At 50.0% G+C, this 20,566-nt stretch overlaps 3 protein-coding genes across 17 annotated transcripts in view; 2 read left to right on the top strand and 1 right to left on the bottom strand.

Annotated features, from left to right (window-relative positions):
• The window catches only part of ADNP (activity dependent neuroprotector homeobox), a 29,909-nt gene extending 24,602 nt beyond the window's left edge, over positions 1 to 5,307 (top strand). For all 15 annotated transcript variants that reach the window (XM_027977327.3, XM_060397108.1, XM_027977322.3 and 12 more), the window contains one exon: positions 1,124 to 5,307. In XM_027977327.3, coding sequence (XP_027833128.1) covers positions 1,124 to 4,231 — 3,108 coding nt within the window. In that variant the 3' untranslated portion in view covers positions 4,232 to 5,307. The remainder of the gene's footprint in view (positions 1 to 1,123) is intronic.
• Positions 1 to 6,606, top strand: part of DPM1 (dolichyl-phosphate mannosyltransferase subunit 1, catalytic) — a 51,845-nt gene extending 45,239 nt beyond the window's left edge. The window contains exon 11 of the mRNA XM_027977329.3: positions 5,336 to 6,606. The gene's annotated coding sequence lies outside the window, so the exon portion shown is untranslated. The remainder of the gene's footprint in view (positions 1 to 5,335) is intronic.
• An 8,808-nt stretch (positions 6,607 to 15,414) lies between these two features.
• BCAS4 (breast carcinoma amplified sequence 4) overlaps positions 15,415 to 20,566 on the bottom strand; it is a 59,661-nt gene continuing 54,509 nt past the window's right edge. The window contains exon 5 of the mRNA XM_012189344.4: positions 15,415 to 15,965. Within this exon, the coding sequence (XP_012044734.2) occupies positions 15,843 to 15,965 (123 nt within the window). The 3' untranslated portion in view covers positions 15,415 to 15,842. The remainder of the gene's footprint in view (positions 15,966 to 20,566) is intronic.

The raw sequence follows: 20,566 nt of genomic DNA, 5'->3' as shown, positions 1-20,566 counted from the left end.
GCTGGCGGTTCAGGAAGCTTCGTGAGAGACGAGAGCCTCAGGGGAACGTTAGTGGTTACTCATCGGGAATTGACAACGAGCGGGTGAGAGCCATCATCGAAGCTGATCTTCTTACTCCATGAGAAGTTGCCAAAAAGCTGAACATTGCCCATTCTACAGTTGTTCGGCATTTGAAGCAAATTGGAAAAGTGAAGAAACTCGATGAGTGGGTGTCTCATGATAAGCTAACCGAAAATCAAAAAGTCGTTTTGAAGTGTCTTCCCTTATTCTGTGCAACAATGAACTGTTTCTCTATCGGATTGTGACGTGCAACAAGAAGCGGGTTTTATATGACAAACAGTGACAAACCAGTCCAGTTGGTGGTTGGACTGAGAGGAAGCTCCACAGCACTTCCCAAAGCCTTGCTGGCACCGAAGAAAGAACGTAGTCACAGTCTGGTGGTCTGCTGCCTGTCTGATCCACTATAGCTTTCTGAATCCCGACGAAACAATTACAGCCAAGAAGTACACTCAGCAAATCGATTGAGACGCACCGAAAACTCCCTCCTGCAGCCGGCGCTGGTCAGCAGAACGGCCCCGTTCTCGTGCACAGCATCACCGTCGCATGCGGCACAGCGGCGCTCAAGAGGCTGCACACGCCAGGAGCTCCGCCTCCCGCAGTGTCCACCTGGACTCTTGCCAGCCAACTGCCGCTGCTTCAAGCATCTTGACAGCTTTTTGCAGGGAAAACACTTCCCCAACCAGCAGGAGGCAGAAAATGCTTTCCAAGAGTTTGTTGAATCCTGAAGCACAGCTTTTACCACACTGCAGGAATAAACAAACTTACTTTTCAGTGGCAAAAATGTGTTGGTTGTCGTGGTTCCTATTTTGATTTATAAAAATGTGTTTGAGCCTACTTATAATGATTTAAAATGGAGTCCAAAACCGCAATTACCTTTGTACCAACCTAATGTTTTATAAATTATGCATTTTTCAAAAGGAAGTTTTACTCAGATCAATGAATTACAGTTTCAATTCTAAAAATAGCATTGTCTCTTCAAGACTATCTTGGGGAAAAAAAATCTAGAACCTGTTAATGCTTATCTGAAGTGGCATTCTGATTCCAGTTTTTGTGTTTTCTTTAGGACTATCGGACAAAACCTTTTTGCTGCAGCGCTTGCCCATTTTCTTCAAAATTTTTCTCTGCCTACAAAAGTCATTTCCGGAATGTCCATAGTGAAGACTTTGAAAATAGGATTCTTCTTAATTGCCCCTACTGTACGTTCAATGCAGACAAAAAGACTTTGGAAACACACATTAAAATATTTCATGCTCCAAACGCCAGCGCACCAAGTAGCAGCCTCAGCACTTTCAAAGATAAAAGCAAAAGTGATGGCCTTAAACCTAAGCAGGCTGACAGTGTAGAGCAAGCTGTTTATTACTGTAAGAAGTGCACTTATCGAGATCCTCTTTATGAAATAGTTAGGAAGCACATTTACAGGGAACATTTTCAGCATGTGGCAGCACCTTACATAGCAAAGGCAGGAGAAAAATCACTCAATGGTGCAGTCCCCTTAGGCGCAAATGCCCGGGAGGAAAGCAGTATTCACTGCAAGCGCTGCCTTTTCATGCCGAAGTCTTATGAAGCTCTGGTCCAGCATGTCATCGAGGACCACGAGCGCATAGGCTACCAGGTCACTGCCATGATCGGCCACACGAATGTGGTGGTGCCCCGGTCCAAGCCCCTGATGCTGATTGCTCCCAAGCCTCAAGAGAAGAAGGGCATGGGGCTCCAATCGAGAATTGGTTCCCTTGCTTCTGGAAACGTACGGTCTTTGCCATCACAGCAGATGGTGAACAGACTCTCAATACCAAAGCCTAACTTAAATTCCACAGGTGTCAACATGATGTCCAATGTCCACCTACAGCAGAACAACTACGGAGTCAAATCCGTAGGCCAGGGCTATGGCGTTGGTCAGTCAATGAGACTGGGGCTGGGTGGCAATGCACCGGTCTCCATTCCTCAGCAGTCTCAGTCTGTGAAGCAGTTACTTCCAAGTGGAAATGGAAGATCTTACGGTCTTGGGTCAGAGCAGAGGACCCAGGCACCAGCAAGATACTCACTGCAGTCTCCGAATGCCCCGCCTCTCTCTTCAGGCCAGTTAAAGTCTCCATCCCTCTCCCAGTCACAGGCATCCAGAGTATTAGGTCAGTCCAGCTCCAAGCCAACTGCAGCTGCCACTGGCCCTCCACCACCCAATACTTCCTCAACCCAGAAGTGGAAAATATGTACAATCTGTAATGAGCTTTTTCCTGAAAATGTATATAGCGTGCACTTCGAAAAAGAACATAAAGCTGAGAAAGTCCCAGCAGTAGCCAACTACATTATGAAAATACACAATTTCACTAGCAAATGCCTTTACTGTAATCGCTATTTGCCCACAGACACTCTGCTCAACCATATGCTAATTCATGGTCTGTCGTGTCCCTATTGCCGGTCAACCTTCAATGACGTGGAAAAGATGGCGGCTCACATGCGGATGGTACACGTGGACGAAGAGATGGGACCTAAAACAGATTCCACTCTGAGTTTTGATTTGACATTGCAGCAGGGTAGTCACACTAACATCCATCTCCTTGTAACCACGTATAACCTGAGGGATGCTCCTGCCGAGTCTGTTGCTTACCATGCCCAAAATAACCCACCCATCCCTCCAAAGCCACAGCCAAAAGTGCAGGAAAAGGCAGATATTCCTGTTAAAAGCTCACCTCAGGCTGCAGTGCCCTATAAGAAAGATGTTGGGAAAACCCTTTGCCCTCTTTGCTTTTCAATCCTGAAAGGACCCATATCCGACGCACTTGCACATCACTTACGAGAGAGGCACCAGGTGATTCAGACAGTCCATCCGGTGGAGAAGAAACTCACCTACAAGTGCATCCACTGCCTCGGCGTGTACACCAGCAACATGACCGCCTCGACCATCACCCTGCACCTGGTCCACTGCAGGGGCGTGGGCAAGGCCCAGAACGGCCAGGACAAGACAAATGCACCTTCGCGGCTGAACCAGTCCCCCGGCCTGGCACCTGTGAAGCGCACTTACGAGCAAATGGAGTTCCCCTTGCTGAAGAAGCGAAAGTTAGATGAAGATAGCGATTCACCCGGCTTCTTTGAAGAGAAGCCTGAGGAGCCTGTTGTTTTAGCTTTAGACCCTAAGGGTCATGAAGATGATTCCTATGAAGCCAGGAAAAGCTTCCTAACAAAATATTTCAACAAACAACCTTATCCCACCAGGAGAGAAATTGAGAAGCTGGCGGCAAGCTTATGGTTGTGGAAGAGTGACATTGCTTCCCATTTTAGTAACAAGAGGAAGAAGTGTGTCAGAGACTGTGAAAAGTACAAGCCTGGTGTGTTACTGGGCTTCAACATGAAAGAGTTAAACAAAGTTAAGCATGAGATGGATTTTGATGCTGAGTGGCTATTTGAAAATCATGATGAGAAGGATTCCAGAGTCAATGCTAGTAAAACAGCAGACAAAAAGCTCAATCTTGGGAAGGAAGATGACAGTTCCTCAGACAGTTTTGAAAATTTGGAGGAAGAATCCAATGGGAGTGATAGCCCTTTTGACCCTGTTTTTGAAGTTGAGCCTAAAATCCCTAATGATAACCCAGAGGAACACATACCGAAGGTAATTTCTGAAGATGCTTTAGAAACTGAGAAGCTAGACCAAAAAGAGGAGGATGGTTCAAAATATGAAACTATTCATTTGACTGAGGAGCCAACCAAACTAATGCATGATGCCTCTGATAGTGAGGTTGACCAAGATGATGTTGTTGAGTGGAAAGATGGTGCTTCTCCATCTGAGAGTGGCCCCGGTTCCCAACAGGTGTCAGACTTTGAGGACAACACGTGTGAGATGAAAACAGGAACCTGGTCCGATGAGTCTTCCCAGAGTGAAGACGCGAGGAGCAGTAAGCCAGCTGCCAAAAAAAAGGCTTCCGTGCAAGGTGACAGAGAGCAGTTGAAGTGGAAGAATAGTTCCTATGGAAAAGTTGAAGGGTTTTGGTCCAAGGACCAGTCACAGTGGAAGAATGCAACTGAAAATGATGAGCGCTTATCCAACCCACAGATTGAGTGGCAGAACAGCACAATTGACAGTGAGGATGGGGAGCAGTTTGACAACATGACTGATGGGGTGGCTGACCCGATGCACGGCAGCTTGACGGGGGTTAAACTGAGCAGCCAGCAGGCTTAAGGGCCGGCTTCTGTGGCATTGGTGGCAAATGCTGCAGCCTGGAACTCTGTTCTGTCAGTTATGACTGCAAAGCTGTGTTCTAACTGGTACTGCCTTCTGAGTGCGGGGTCATCAGGCGGTGGGGACATGTGGCCACTCCAATCCCAGTGGCTATTTCTAAGTCTGTGACACATGATTGGCTGATCTTGCTTTAGAACGCTCTGTGACAGACACAGTAACTAAATGTGAAAAACCAATAAGCTGGTGGCTCATGAACGCACACGAGAAAAAGCAGAGGTTTGTCTTACCTGCCTTCTCAATATTTCTTTCCCTCTGTAAAACAGTGTCTGGTTGGACGTCCTTGAGAAGCGTTCTCCTGATTAAAATGGTAGTGTAGGGCCAACACACAAGCTGCCAGTCCAGTGTGTACAGTGGACTTTGGGGAAATCAATTTTTTTCATGTATTCATTCTGAATAGTTGAAATGTATATTTGTACAGTCTTTTAGACCTATTCAAGTGATGCTTACGATATTGTTATTGTGTAGCCATCATAGATGCGTTTCTTTTTTTAGTGTTGCCCTTGCTGTGTAATAAGCGCTGTATCTAGTTGACCTAGCAAAAGCCTGAAACTGCGCTAGTGTGGACTTCGGGACAGACTTAGTTTTTGCACATAACCTTGTACAATCTCGCGACAGAGGCCAGCCACATAAGATATATATCTGGACTCTTCTTGTATTATAGAATTTTTCTTGTTCTGAATATCCTTGACATTACCGCTGACAGAAACAAAAACTGGTATTTCAGATGTTTTCTGAAATCTTTTAAGCTAAAAATCACATGAAGAATTGACTTTGCAGCTACTAACTTTGACACCTTTTAGATCTGTATGGAAGTGTGTTGTGTTGAAGCAGCAGGCCAATGAGTGCTGCGTTTTGGATATTTAGTTTTATCTTTAGTTAAACACCACCCTGGTGTATTCATTTATACCATCTAATATATGACACACTGTTGTAGTATGTATAATTTTGTGATCTTTATTTCCCTTTGTATTCATTTTAAGCATCTAAATAAATTGCTGTATTGTGCTTAATGTAAATACTTACTTGCTTTATTACGCCTTCCAGTCCTGTGTGTCCATTACATCTTGTACCAGTTGATGCCGTGGCTTCCTCAGCAGAGATGGCGGCACGGCCACTGAGGAGACTTGTGGAAGACCAAGGATGGCATCAAGAAGGCTTTCTCTCAAGGCTCTTGTTACAAATTCTTTGATTCGGTTTGGCCTTTGTCTGTTACCTTTTTAATCACTAAAATAAACATCCTTGAATTTTTTCAGTTACCCTGTTGTTAAGGATCAGAACCTGCTTGGATATGTAAATGTCTCAGTGATAAAGGATGTAAAGATAAATAAGCATTGATTTGCAAGCAGAATCTTAATACCCTGGTGTTCTTTCTTCTAAGTGAAGTCCATATTAGTTTTCACCTTATAATGGGAACAGTTGTACTAACCAGGCAACTACTCTGCTTTTATTTTAACTCTGGACCATCTTGCTACTATTAAGAGAAAGGCTTTGGAGAGCACACGTTCTGGGGCTGTCGAGATGCAGGAGCTGGTAGGGTGCGAGTGACCCCGCACTAAAGAGCAGGGAGGAGGTGGCAGAGGTGGCCCCAGGGTGTTTGGAGGCGTGCCAGGATGGGTGCTCTTAGTCCGTGCGGAGGCTGGTCAGTCACCTTTCAGGGACATTGGCCTAAGGAGTTCTGAAGGGGGCTAGTGTCCATGATTTCCAAGACTCCAGAAAGTTGAGCTTAGCGCTTTTGTTACCTGAGGGCAAAAGTTTGACCAGCCTCCCCCTAAAATGTAAAGTCGTGCCTCAGAACAATACAGGAGAAAGCACAAGAATGGACTAGAACCTTCAGGGTGTTCGGGGCTGACATGGAGCTTTTTTTTTTTTTTTTTTTTTTGAGCTATTTTAAATCTGTCGCACAGATAGATTATAAACTCTGTGGACATCCAAGATGCTACAGATTACCTAGTCAGAAAAGGTGGCATTGAGAACGTATCTTACCTGAGGATAGTAATACCAGCTGCATTTAAGCCATCTCACATTTGCTTTGAAATTACTCTGCCTAATAGGAAGAATTTAGCCTGGTCTTGTGAGTCCTACATGAAGTACTAGTGAGACTCGTGCAGTATAGGGGGTGAGGGTGGGGAGGTGCGCTCCGGGCTGGACATTTGAGCAGAGAGAGATGAGTACGCTTCCTTGCTATGGTGGTGTGAGTGGGCCTTGTCAGCATGGGGAAAAGAGTTTAGCCACCTAAGGACTGGAAATAAAGATTCCCCAGTAAGAACTGTTGGAGAAGTCCTGAAAGTGTCTCAATAAAAGCCATTTTAAAACAATGCTGTTGCTGCTGTTTGCTTTTGGAATGATCTGGAAAGAAAAGCTGGCTTTCTGCCATCTTCTACTTAAAGTCTGTAACTGTAGACTGAATAATCCTGTAGATTTTCTTTTGAACAAGGAAAAACAAAATTCCAGAGCACTTTTTGCCCTTCACATTTCCCTGTGGCCAGAAGTTCCAGACTCAAGCTGAGTAAGCACTGGTTTCTCTCCTGTTTCAGCACGTAGAAGCATTTTCTTGTCCCATCTTTGGTTCCTTACCATTGAGTAGTATGAGGGTCTTCAGCAAACAGCTCTTTGTTCCCTCTTCAATTATAAGCAGAAAAGGAAATGCCCTTTCCTTCCCCTCCCAACCCCCATGGCTGTGTCTGTCTAGCCCAAATGCCTACCCACTTGTAAAGATGCACATTTCTTTGGAAGGGAGCAAATAGATTTGAAAATGATCTATATCAAAGACGGAGGAATGCCCCACCTGAAACACTTCTCTAGGGGCCATTCAGCTTGCTTTTGCCAAATGAGTACCGCCATATAGAGGGGTGTTTCCCTACTCTGCGGACTAAACCTTGAGGTGGGGCTCCCAGGTCATCTTGCCACTACAGCTTGAGAGCCACTTAGCTTGAGTGACGGAAAGATCTGGTTTTTACCAAGAGGTTAGGTAGAGCACGCTGAATCTGGATTCCACAGAGCAGCTGGTCAGCCTTCTGCCCCTCCCTAAGGCAATGATCTTTTCAACCCATTTGACCCTTATTTCTAACCCAGTAGCTTATTGGCCTGGCACCAGTTGCAGACATGTTTCACCAGAGTGTCATGTAGGAACCTAACTCCTAAACCTCCAGAGGACCGAAAAGAAAGGCAAGAGACTGCTCTCACCAAACTGAAATGCATTCCAACATACCAGTTATTAAAGGGCCACCTTGACATGATCTGGAAAAAGACTGAGATAAACCAGACAGGCAAGTTAAGAAAGGTGTTTTCTACCAACTGCTACTAGGTTAGCTCAAAAATGGATCAAAACTTGCACAAAAGATTATTTGGAAAATTACTGGCAATTCTTTGCATCCTGCTACTTCCATCAACAAACTCCACTTTAAAAAAAATAATATTCACTAGAACTTGAATCCTAGAGGGATTACAACTTAGTGGAGTTGTAGTCAAAAATCTGCATGTAAGGCATAGCTGCAGATACCCTGAAAATCCTTGAGTCATGTTTTCAAAGGGCTCCAGCTAAGAGGATGCAGGAGGGAAGGGCCCCAGTATTTGCAGGACACGTGCTCTGTACGACGTAGATGAGGTGTTGCGCGTGTCTGTTTTCAGCATATGTACAGTGCGCGTCTGTGATGCAAACCAACCCCCACCATCAGTACCCCTTAGATGTAAGGGCATTCAAACCTAAACTGGTGTTTGCAAAAATTTGGCTGTACCTTTATTAATATCTTCTTACTACCAAGTGAAACAAAATGGATCTTCTGATAAGCAAATTGCTCACCTTCTGGAAGCTGATAAAGCAAGAGGCTAGAAATGACCTTTTCCAGTGCATGCACGCGACATGTCGCCATCTAGCCTGAAGCAGAAGGCGACAGCTGTGTAAGAGGGACAGCCATCTGGGAGTCAAAATTTTTAAGATCCTGCCTTGAGGATGGCAGGTGAAAAGATGGCTGCATCTGCTGGGCTGGCTCTATCGGCTTCCCCCGAGAGAGGACTCCAGAGGCTTAAATACAGAGTCCTCCAGGCCAGGGGCGAGATTCCACCTTTCGCAGGAGTTGAACAACATTCATAAAATCGCCCTGAGCTCAGCACACATCCTGAGCACATTTTGACTCAATAAGAACTTTCCAAACATCACAGAAGTGTTTAGGGCTAGTTGTAGGACACTAGATGCCAAGATAATTTGAATCCTCAAAACAGTCCTGCTCCAATTCCCTAAATCCACCCCCACCCCCTCAAAAAAAGTCTTGTAAAAGGAGTGTTAGTACCCAGGACATGATGCTTGAGTGGAGCTAGCTTGTCCCAACACTCCAGCTGGCAGAGGGGAGATGCTCATTTGGACCCAGTATCCTGAGCCCACAGCCCCTGGGTTTCCCAGCCACACCATCCACCCCTGATCTTGGCTGAAGACTACTCTCTCGAGAAAGGCTTTCCCTGCTGTGAATGCAAGGACACGTGAGTCCGGGTTTTAAACCAATACATCCTACCTTCCCCAGCATGGTGTCTCCCAAACGACTCCTTCACACTGCCATCTTCGTCGTTTTTGCCACATCTGTCTAACAGCTGCTTTACATACTTAGTATGTTTCAACGCCCCTTTTTAAAAGGGAAACCTATTTCTGCAAGAAAAGTCCAACCCGCGTGATTTGCTGTTACTGGTAGCACCCCGAAAAACACAAGGCAAGACGTTAAGACTGAAACTGTGCCGCCTGCCACTGCTTGCCGAGGGCTGTGAGCCCAAGACTTGCTTTGTTGGTTAAAAAGGAAAACCACAGGGTCCAGGGCAGACCGGCACCAAGATGAGACCTTTTCCTTGGCCCAGGCAAGACTGGAAAAATTGGATGTGTCTCTGTGGACTCGTGTTCCCTAACGCATGCCAGATGGCACCAAACCCATTTGTCAACAGATGGCTCTGGTTCAGAGTGTTTCCCAGGGAAGTCTCTGCCCATCAGTGAGTACCCGACTCTTCTTACCTGGTTTTAGACTCCTTTTTATGACATAGGACTCTCATTGGCAGTAATGGGAACTCCAGCTCAAACTGGGCTTTTAACAAAGGAAAATGCAAGCAGCCGTGGTACCCAAAGAAGGCAGCTGCTCAGCGATGTGGGCAGGGCCTCCGGGCCTCTTGCCTTCTGGTTCTGCCACCCACATGGTCACTTTCATTCTAAGCAGGCTCCCTGGTGTTCCTGTTGCTTCCCATTCACCTGCCCTGAGAGAGGGTATCGCCTCCCTCGCTACTGAGCAAGAGTCCTGAACTTGGGGCCAGCTGGACCATTCCAGAACCAGTTTCCATGCTGGTAGGCTTAAGATGGTCTTCCCTGGTGGCTCAGTGGTTAAAAAAAAAAAAACACGCCTGCCAGTGCAGGAGACTTGGGTTCAATCCATGGGAAGGAAAGATCCCCTGGAGAAGGAAATGGCCACCCTCTCCAGTATTTCTGCCTGGGAAATCCCATAGCCAGAGGAGCCTGGCAGGCTACAGTCCATGGGGTCGCAAAAGAGGCAGGCACTGCTTAGTGACCTGCTGCTGCTGCTGCTAAGTCGCTTCAGTCGTGTCCAACTTTGTGCAACCCCATGGCAGCCCACCAGGCTCCCCCATCCCTGGGATTCTCCAGGCAAGAACACTGGAGTGGGTTGCCATTTCCTTCTCCAATGCATGAAAGGGAAAAGCGAAAGTGAAGTCGCTCAGTCGTGTCCGACTCTTAGCAACCCCATGGACTGCAGCCCACCAGGCTCCGCCGTCCATGGGATTTTCCAGGCAAGAGCACTGGAGTGGGGTGCCATCGCCTTCTTCGACTTAGTGACTAAACAGCAGCAAACAAGGCTTAGACCAGAACTACCTCGCTGAGTCACTGGGAGCTAGGTTCACCTGGATGCACTTAGATCAGGCAGTACCCATCTCTGGAGCTCGGGCGCAATCAGTTCAACTCAAGCCAGAAGCCAACTCAAACCCAGTTCTATCTGTTACACTCAGGAGGATGTGAAACGGATATTGAGGTCTCGACACTCTTCAAAGGAAACCTTGAGATTTTTCTTAACAGCTCTCCTTGGAAAACATGTCCCAGAATCGGCTGCATCTCCAAGTCACCTGGGGAGTTTTAACACTTAGAGATCCTGAGGACCCTCCCCCAGAGATTCTGACACAGTCGGTCACAGGCTGTGGCCCAGCTGACTCCAAAGGACAAGTAAGCCAGAGAACCACCATTCTTTTCTTTGTTCTTCGGTCTCGCCTTCTGGCATGTGGGATCTTATTTCCCCGACCAGGGATCAAACTTGTGCCCCCCTGCAGTGGAAGTACAAAATCCTAACCGCTGGACCACCAGGGAAGTCCCTTTTTAAAATTAATTATTTTAAATTTTTCCCACCATTCCAAAGACACAAGTGAATGATGCTACAGCGTGAGCCTTCTCCAGTTCATCTCTTTGCTACCAGTGGTCTCCTGGGTAAGACCACTGATTCTATTTCTCTCCATTCAACAAACACACCCTCGTCGGACAGCCTAAGAACCCCCATCTCTACACCCAGAGATGCGGTTTGTGTGTAGTAAACAGTACGTGTGCAAGCTGATGCCCTGGTGTCTCCGCGGTTCCCTGGGAGCCACGAGGAGACCGTGGGCGTACACAGGGCACCCTTACTGCGGGAGGGGTCACCGCTGTAGCCACCCCAGCCCTGGTGCCCACAAGAAAAGCACAGACCTCATTGTCCAGGGCGCTCCTCCAGGTCTCCTATGCCCGCTCCTCGGGCACATCTCCCCCTGGAAGAGCCTTGCTGATGAAACACTGACCGTTGGCATGTATGATGGTGTTGCTCCCTGGATGACCCCATGAGGAAGTCTTTCCGGTTGAGGGGCCGACCTCCAGCAGTCAGGCTTGGCTTGACTTGGTGCTTTGAGGGAAACTTGCCATTCTCCTGATGGAGTACACCTGCCCCCAGCAGCCATCTCTCTACCTCCTTCCTCAAACTCGGCATCACAGGCCAACAGCAAAGCACAGATGTCAGAAGTCCCAGTAAAGAAGGCAGAAGCAAGCCTCGGGCCACCGGCCCTGCCCAGCTGCTTGCAAGGCTAAAATGCATCCAGATGGTGCTTCCTGATAAGACAAATTTTGATGCTTTGATGTCTACAGCGAACACACAGGGCTCAGAGAGGAAATTCTGTGACAGCTGCTCAGTCATAATTGCTTTGAATCCTTGTAAACCCAAAGATGGTTGTGCTGTTGACCAGGACACAAAGCACAAAGTGGAATTTTGTTTTAAGATGGAGAGGGAGATGCCCTGAGGCCTCCAGGTGCCTCGGTCACCAGGTTGTCTTGAAAGAACTGACAATCCTAGAAACAGACCCCTTTGGGGGCGTCTGCCTGGCTTCTCACCTCTTCTCTGGAACTCCCCTTTTGACCCCAAGAAGGAGCACTTTTATGATGAATGGACACTAAGTTTTGTCAAATGCTTTTTCATGCATCTATGGAGATGACCATGTGAGTTATTAATCCAAGTGTGTTGCACTGATTGATTTTAAGGTGTTAAACCCACCTTATATCCCTTGGGGACAGTCCACTTGGTCATGGTGTATAATCCTCTCTATGTTTCTGGATTCAGTCTGTTAATAATTTGCTGAGGACTTCTGCAAATGCAAATACCAGTGAGTCCAGGCATGTAAAGAAATTAATGAGATAATCTGGATGCAAGGGAAACATGGAGAGTGAGGCCCTTCTCAAGGGACTCAACTTTATTGTCTGGCGAGAATATGAACCTAATACTGCCATATTTTAGTTTCTGAGTAAAAGCTGGAAATCCAGTTCTTTATGAGAAATGTCCTGATTTTTAATTGCTAGAACTTATTTTAATCGAATTTGTTCAATAGGGAAACATCAAAAAGTATAAAATAAAAATGGAAAGTCCACATCTCACCAAAAGCAAAATGTTCACCATGTTCAAATATTTGTTTATCCTCCCAGAGAACTTCAGCGCTTTCCTTTCTTACACAGATGATAGCATATCGTGTCCTTCCTCTTCCACTTTGGTTTTGGGGATTCTCCACACCAAGTCTTAAAGAACTCCTAATCCAACTTTTACATCTCCACAGGATTCCCCCCACCCACGCATGTGTGGAGGTACTATAACTGAGCCAATTGCTAGTTGATGGACACTTAGATTCTGTCCCATCTCTTGCTATTTCAATGTGCAGTGAATAAATTTTTGCATCTATCATTTCTCTTGTGTGTGTATATTGGGAGATAGATCTCTAGGGATGGAACTGGGTATGCACAGTGTCTAAGGGCACATACGTTTCTAACTTTGATAGGCACTGCCCATGGACCTCCATGAGAATCGTGTCCCACCACCAGTGTATAAGAATGCAACTTTCTTCAAGATTTCACCAACAGTGTCATCAAAGACATTATACTTTTGCCAGCGTGATAACGAAAACTAAGTATTCAATATTCTTTCATACTCGCAGATTGAGGTTCGTATCTTTTCATATTTTGAAAGTGCCTTTTGCATAGTCTTTTCTGTGAAATGCATATTCATATTCTTTGCTATTTTGGGGAGGTTTCTTTCCTCTTATTTATTTGTAGGAGATGTTTATATATTAGGGGGATTATCCCTTTGCAGTACAAGCTGCAAATACATATTCCTAGTTTGTCATTTGGCTTTTGCATTTGGTTAGAATTCTGTTGTTTTGTTTTGTTTTTCTTTTTTTTTTTTTTTTTTTGGTTGGATTTTCTGCTTGTTTTTCCCATGCAGAGGATTTAAACTTTTTAAATATCACAATTTTCTTTTATGGCTCCTGGATTTTTTATGATTCTCCAATGTTTCTGCCTCCTTATTCTATAAATTCATTTTACACATTGAACTCCTCCTTAATCCATTTGGAATTTTGGAACTGTTCCTGGTGTACAGAGTGAGGTATGGAACTCACTTTATTTTTTCCAGATGGTAACGGCGTTGTCTCAACATGAAAACAATTTTGAAACAGTTTAGGGCAGACCACATGGTTCTGCCAACCTGTGGGCCACCATTCTGAAACCTCTTGCTTTGGACAGATGTGAAGTTCACATCCATGGGGAACATGGGTATGATCAAGGGACTTAGCTTTTCCGAAGTCTCACAATGGCCTAGGTTCTGGCACCCCTGTCCAAAAACAGCCACCAAAGAAAGAAAAAGACAAAGATCACCCTTTCCCTGGCTGCAAAGTGACCCTGGCCATGGGCTTTGGGTTTGACCCTCCAAGGGGTTTGACCCTTGCTAGGTTGACCCACCAGGGTTTTCGTCAACTTGCTGGGAGACATCCGACGCTTGCTCTGAAGATGACGCCCATCAGGGTACCTGGCCCCAGGCCAGCACCTCAGCCGCTCAGAGGACTGAGGTCAGCGATTCCTAGTGGGTTCTGTGCCCTGGCTCGCCCTCCTGCTCAGTGTCTCCAAGCGTCCCTAAAATTTCATTGTTTGGCACTGCAACTCCAGGAAACTTGGGAAAACCAATTCTAGCTCATGAGTCACCATTTCCCCATAGATGCTGTCAAGGAAACTCACCCCTCCTCACTGCCGTGGGGGTGATGGGGTGACCCCCCCAAAGAGTCCCCAGACAGCAGAGCCGGCTTAGTGGAGTAGGACTCCAGCAGCTCTCACTCTCCATTGCCTCGTTCTTACTCTGAAAGGTAGGGCTGTTCCCAAGGCCCGGGCCCTTGGATGCCAAGAGCCCATCGAGAAACGCAGGCCGGTCAGCCCTTCCCCAGCCCAGCCCTGTCACTGTCACAGCCACCTGCTGCCCAGTGCCCATCATCAGGCCCCCAGAGCTGCAGGAGACGAGGGCTCTGAGCGCCAGGCCTGCGGGTCTCTACTTCAGGACACTTCGCGGCTGTGGCTTGATCACGTGACCCCACCCGCCTCTCCCGGTGCCTCGGTCCAGGCTTTGGAAGGAGAAAGAAGCGTGGGCGTCTCCACCCATCAACATATGCCCGGTTTTCCAGAAACGTGTGCCCTCGCCGCTTGTCTGGAAAACAAACTTCCCATCGACTCTCCGCTCTCCCTCAGCAGACCGGGGCAGGGGGAAGGATCTAAGCTTCTTCGTTAAAAACAGTCCTGCTCAATATAACACAGCCGTGACAACGAACGGTCAGCAGCCACAGGGATGCTGCCCACAGACTCGGCGGCGGCCGCGGGAGCGGGCACAAAGCTGCCACACTGAGCCTGCACACACCAGTCCCCCTCCAGGGACAGAACAGAAGCCCAGACAGCAGCCCTGTGTGCGCTGTTAGTTGTCAGGATGCTGTTAGCTCGGGGTGGGATGGGGGGTGGGGGTGGGGGCCAGGGGAGGGTGGCTGGAAGCGAGCAGGAGGGGCTTTGGACAAGGAGTGCGGACTTCTAGATGGGGTGAGGGCCAGGCAGAACCTTCAGTGTGCGAAGGTTCAGTGACCTCAGCACTGGATTTATACTTCAGTAATGGATAATAAGGTCTCAACGTTTTAAAATAAGTTTACAACAATTATCTATATACAAAAACACTGGCTCTACTTGAAACAAGGGCTTCACTTAATATCTTTTTATTTTAAAAAGTATTCTAAAATTGACAAGGCTTAACTTTTTTTGCCTTGCTACTACTGCTCTCTTGCCTGATTCATGATGTCAGATTTCCTTGAAACTTGAATGCAGGTCTGTAGTAAAGGTGTGTGTGTGTGAAATTTGAATGCAGGTCTGCAGTACAGGGTGTGTGTGTATGTGTCTGTGTGTTGAAATTTGAATGCAGGTCTGCAGAACAGGGTGTGTGTGTGTGGTATGTGTGTGTTGAAATCTGAAAGCAGGTCTGTAGTACAGGGTGTGTGTGTGTGTTCATAGCTCTGGGAAAGATTCCAGAAACTAGAAATATCCATCACCAAAGTGAGGAACCCAATGTTTCGGGATGATAGCTCAAAACCCATCTACATGAGGAGAAATTAATGCAAATACCCTTTGGGAGACCTCAGGAAATCCTAAAGGTCTCGGCATTCTGCTGGGCATCTGAAGGCCAGAGCTGTGCGCTCCCCTCAGGCAAGGGGCTTTAGAATAAGCAGCTTTTGAGGAGCTGGCTTGACTCAGTGGCAGGAGCACCCATCAAGGAAACATTTACACCAGGTGACCTCTTGACACTTTATTGAGATGGTTCACAGGGCCAGTGGGCACTTGGGTTCAGACAAACCAGCCAAAACAGATGGACCTGGAGCCATGCGCCCCGGTGACACCTCCCAATGCCCCCACAATTCCTGTGCAAAGATATCCATGTCCCCACAGCCCATCACCTGGGGTGACCAGCTATCCCCAGGGGTGACCACCTTGTCCAGACCACCAGGCAGGGCACAGCTGGTGGAGGAGGCCTTCCCAGCTCATCTTGGAGGCACTGCCCAACCCCTGGGTCCACTTCTCCAAACCCCATGCGCCCCCGTGAAGCAAGGGGAAAAACTCAGAAAATGAACCCACAACAATAAAAAAAAGAAAAAAAAAAGATCACATCTGCTCTGCACACAGATTTCATTTCCCAACGCCGGGATGGCAGGATCGAAGCGCTCACAGACGCCTTTGGCAGCTGGGGGCTCGGGGCATCACCTCCCCCACGTCCACGGGAAAATAGTCCTCTGTTCTGTACAACGCGGGCAGCTCGAACGTCGGGGCCACCGGTGCCCATCGCCTCTGGAAGGACAGAAAACCAGGTGCCCAGTCAATCATGTGAAGCCACTTGTTCTGAGACCCAAGAACTCCAGTCGCAGGAGGACCCCGCAGGGAGGGAGGTCCAGGTGAGCAGAGGCCATGATTCTTCACCAAGAATCTCGGTGAAGAATGAAGAATCAATGTCACAGTGCCTGCGACAGCCAAAGCCAGCCCGTCTGACACCTGACGGGGACTGGCAGGGCTGGTCCGTATGCCCAGAGCTCCACAGTGTTTGACAGGGCAGGCGGAACAAGGTTCTGGGAGGATGGCTGAGAACGCAGCTGCACCTCAGGCCACTGAGTGGCCACTTAGGACCCCAGCAGCGGGAGTCTAGACCACACCTCAGGCCGCCGCTGGGGGATCTGGGGTTGGCGATAGTTCTGTGAGCGCCCGTCTGTGCTCCTGAAGGCCGGGGCATGTGCGTGCGTGCGTGCGTGCGTGCGTGTGCGCGTGTGTGTGTGTGTTTAGTTTAAGAACAGCTTACTTATGTCTCATGTGGGCTTTTGTGGCAGGGAAATTAGGGAGGGGAGATTTTCCATCAAGCAATGGTCTCCAAGCTCTCCTAACCCTACAGGTTACATAGGCATCTCTGGGTCAAACCGGTTTCACAGAGGACCGCCCCAAACAGTGCTTCTCAAACGCAGCTGTACAGGGGAGCCCCTGCGAGAGTCATGGATGCTTATGCCCAGGCCCCGCCCCAGAGCCTGACGTCGCCGGTCTGGGGTGTGGTCCGGGCACCTGGCTATTGCAAAGCGCTCAGGTGATTCTCAGTTAGAGCCGGGGCTGATCCCGTGACCTGCTCGGAGGAGGGAAGGCCTGCAAGGCTCCCAGGTGTACCTGGCAGGCAGATACGGGCATTAATGTGGGGGTCCGGGGGGCAGAGGGAGGAGGTTCTGCACGTCTCCACCTAGGGTACCTCTGACCACCTTCTGGTCCTCCCACCCCCAGCCGCAGCCCCCTCTGCTGTGTGAACCACAGGCCACCTCCACCCCCAGGTCCTCCGCCCCCGAGCCCCAGCTCCGCCCCGCCCCGGGTCCCGCCCCGCCCCCAGCTCCACCCCCCGGACCCCAGCTTTGCCTTCAGCCGCCATCGGTGTGGGGCTCCGGTCCACGGTTAATAACAGCTCCCCCAAAGCTCAGCACCCCCATGAGCCCCGCACTGCCCTGCGTGTGCCCTCATCTGCCCCATGCTTGTCCCCGCAGCAACACCAGGACCGCCCTCCCCACTGTGGTGGGGGGCGATGGAGACAAAGCCCAGGAAGGTGCCTTACCCGCCCCCAACTCCCCCAACTCCGAGCACCTGTCTCCTCAATTCCTACCATACACGTGCTCGCACCCGGGCAAGGGCACCACGGTAAACAGGACGCAGCCCCAGTCATCAGGGGCTCCCTGCTTATCCGCAGACAAGGGAACCACTGGGAACACACCCCCAACGTGTGACCGGGAATACCGGAGGGGGCACCGGGACTCTCGGCGCCCAGCTCCTGCAGGGGTCAGAGGTTCCCAGGGGCTGAAGACCTAGGAGGGGCTGTGGGGGGGGTGGGGGTGGGGCAGGGGGCGGTGGGAAGGGTGGTGGCTAGGCTGCAGACACCCGTGACCCTGTGGACAGTGCTGGAGGTGTGCTGGGCCATGGGCACCAAGGTGGGTCTGTCTGGAGTCAGGCCGGGTCAGCGTGTGGACAGGAAGTTGTAAACCAGGGCCAGATGACATGTGCTCTTGGAGGTCCTAATGAGAACTTTATCCTAAGAGATCAGGAGAGAGACAGAGCGGGGCAGGGAGTGTGTGTAATGAGATGTGTTTTAGAAAGAGCAGAGACCAGACTGGAGGGGAAAGAGGGGACCACAGTGGAAGCTGTTACAGGCAGGCGTCCCTTCAAAGTGAGAGTGGCCGGGTTAGGGGTGAGAGAGAACAGACTCTAATGTCTGAGCCCTGAACTCCCCACTCCCCACCAGAGCTTGTCTCTGTGCAGAAAGAAACCACCAAAGAATCCCTTATCTACCTTATTTCAGATAAGGTAGAATGCATCCAGGTTCCAGGGACTGCATACCTCCCTGAGTCGCCACCACCCACATCTGGAAAGCTGGGAGTAGCAAGCAAGTCACCTTGGAAAAGGGTCTGCCTCACAAAAGGGAACATTTAACTAGCAAACGCCAGGTCAGCTGCTCTGGGCTCAGCCCGCATGGCGGGGTGGGGGTTGGGGGTGGTTCTTGGGCAGCATCTTCCTAGGCTGCCCCCCACCCCACGACTGGACTCGAGTCTTCCCATAGCACCATAGCTGGGAAAGGAGCCCCAAGATCATCTCACAGCCTCAAGGATGCCGTCCGTGGATAAGCCATCATTTTAGATAATCCTCACCCTTTCTCCTGAGATCTGACTGCTGTAGTATCTAGAAAATGCAACAGGCAAGTAATGACAGTTCAAAGACCAGCTCCCTTTTCCTGACACATGGCATGGGGGCTAAAGTGCACCGTCCTCTCCTGATCTTGGGACCCAGGGAAAGGGGCCAGGCCAGAGCTGGTGTCCCTGTCCTGGGGATGCCGGGCCTCTTGACCCCCTGTTCTTTTCGTATTTTTAAGACTATTTATTTATCGTATGTATCTGGCTGTGCTGGGTCTTAGTTGTGGCACGCGAGATCCTCAGTTGTAGCCTGTGAACTCTTAGTTGCAGCGTGTGGGATCTAGTTCCCTGACCAGGGATCAAACCCCAGCCCCCCTGCACTGGGAGCTTGGCGTCTTAGGCACTGAACCACCAGGGAAGTCCCTCCATTCGCCTTCTGAAATGGTTCTCCCAACAGGGATGGGGCTTCTGCACCCTCTCTCAAGGAGACAGGCTCCCGGAAGAAGGAGAAAATCCATACAACAATGAAGGAACCAAGGAGGAGGAGTCCTGAGAGACTGCGAGCAGCTTTAAATAAAATCGTGCCTTTAGTTCCAGCAAGGTCTAGAGCAAAAAGTGGGGGCACTTCTGCTGGTGATGGAGCAGAACTGTCCTTCCTGCATTCAGGAGGAGGAGACGGATGCCCGGAGAGGTGAGCCTTCTGCCGGCACCGTGGGTTATTAGAGAGTGGCCGCGTGTGCACTAGCAAGAGGAAGCCCCTCACCCAGACCCCACAGGGGCTCACGAGGACGAGACATCCCAGACAAGCTTGCTCCCCTTTTCCATGGGGGCCCCCAGCCTGGGAGATGGCGAGAGACACCCTGGAGGCCAATTTGCCCCTCCACACTGGCCCTGGGCCCAGCCCCTGACAACTTCTTGGGGCACGTGGGAAATTTGTGGGAAAGTGACTCACAGCTGGTCAGAGCTCTGGGCCTGCAGTCAGCTGGGGGCCGGGGAGGGGGGCCGAGCTGAGCCAGGGGCTCCAAACATGGCCGCTTCAGCCCTTGCTGCTCTTGGAGGGCAGGTGGGCAGGGGATGCTAGCTCAGCCTGTCCAGCCTCCACGTCCCGCAGGTATCAGTGCCTTGATGGTCCTGAGGGGCCCCTGGTGTCAGCTCCCCAGCCAAAGGAGGGGTGAGAGGGGGCCCGACCCACCCGGGCCGTGACTGGTCCAGGGGTGAGCAGGTGACCCAGGCTCGTCCAGTTGAGAAACAGGCTTGGGGCTCCATACTGGGAGAGGCATGCTTTCTGCCCTCGTCAGCCCTTCCCAGGTTGCTGCGAGGACGGGCCATGAGCCTGGCGGTCACCTCTGCCGCCACGTTGGCAGTCACCTCTGCCCAAGAAAGAAGCTGACGCAGGGGAGCAGAGCTGGGAGGTGAGGCAACACAGAATCCCGACAGGATCACTGGAGCACCTGGATCACATTTTGCCCGAGGTTCATGTTACCTCGTCAGTGTTGGGCTGCCCTGGCGGCCCAGACAGTGAAGAATCCACCTGCAATGCAGGAGACCGGGGTTCGATCCCGGGGTCGGGAAGATCCCCTGGAGAAGGGGAAGGCAGCCCACTCCAGCATTCTCGCCTGGAGAATCCCATGGACAGAGGAGCCTGGTGGGCTGCAGTCCACGGGGTCGCCAAGGGTCAGACACGACTGGGCGACCAACACACACTCAGTGTTACTTTGGGACTTTTTCTGTTCATGAGACCATGGGATTCTCTTCTTTTCTTAAGCCAGGTTGACCTGAGTGGTTGCCACTTGCAACGAAGCATCCTGCCTAAAGCAAATAATAAATCCGCAGGCTTGCAGGGAAGCGCGTGGAAACCAGTGGGGAAAAGTGGCAGGTGAGGGCTGGTGCTTGAAGCTGCAAACAGCCAGGCACCCCAGATGCTGTCCGGAAGAGCAGGACCACACCCTGCTCAAGTCCACACCGGTCCCAGTCCCGGGCCTCCCAGGATGCCAAGGAAACCCAGCTCTCTCACACCCATGCTTTCTTGGATTCTCAGGACGACCTGCAACAGAGGGGCAGTACCCAACTCAGAGGTCACATAAGCCAGGGAACCACGGAGCTGGGGTCCACTCAGGCCTCTCCGGCTCCAGGTCACCCCTGCCCACTGCCCCACAAGGCTCCAGCCTCAAACCCAAATCCTGGAGAATCTTGGAGGGGACTTTCTGAGAGCATCCCTGCCCATCCCTGGCCTGCAGCTGATGCTAA

Source organism: Ovis aries, chromosome 13 (assembly GCF_016772045.2).
Source record: "Ovis aries strain OAR_USU_Benz2616 breed Rambouillet chromosome 13, ARS-UI_Ramb_v3.0, whole genome shotgun sequence".
NCBI lineage: Eukaryota > Metazoa > Chordata > Mammalia > Artiodactyla > Bovidae > Ovis > Ovis aries.
The sequence above is the reverse complement of the archived record's forward strand: the minus strand, read 5'-3'. Positions and strand labels throughout refer to the sequence as shown.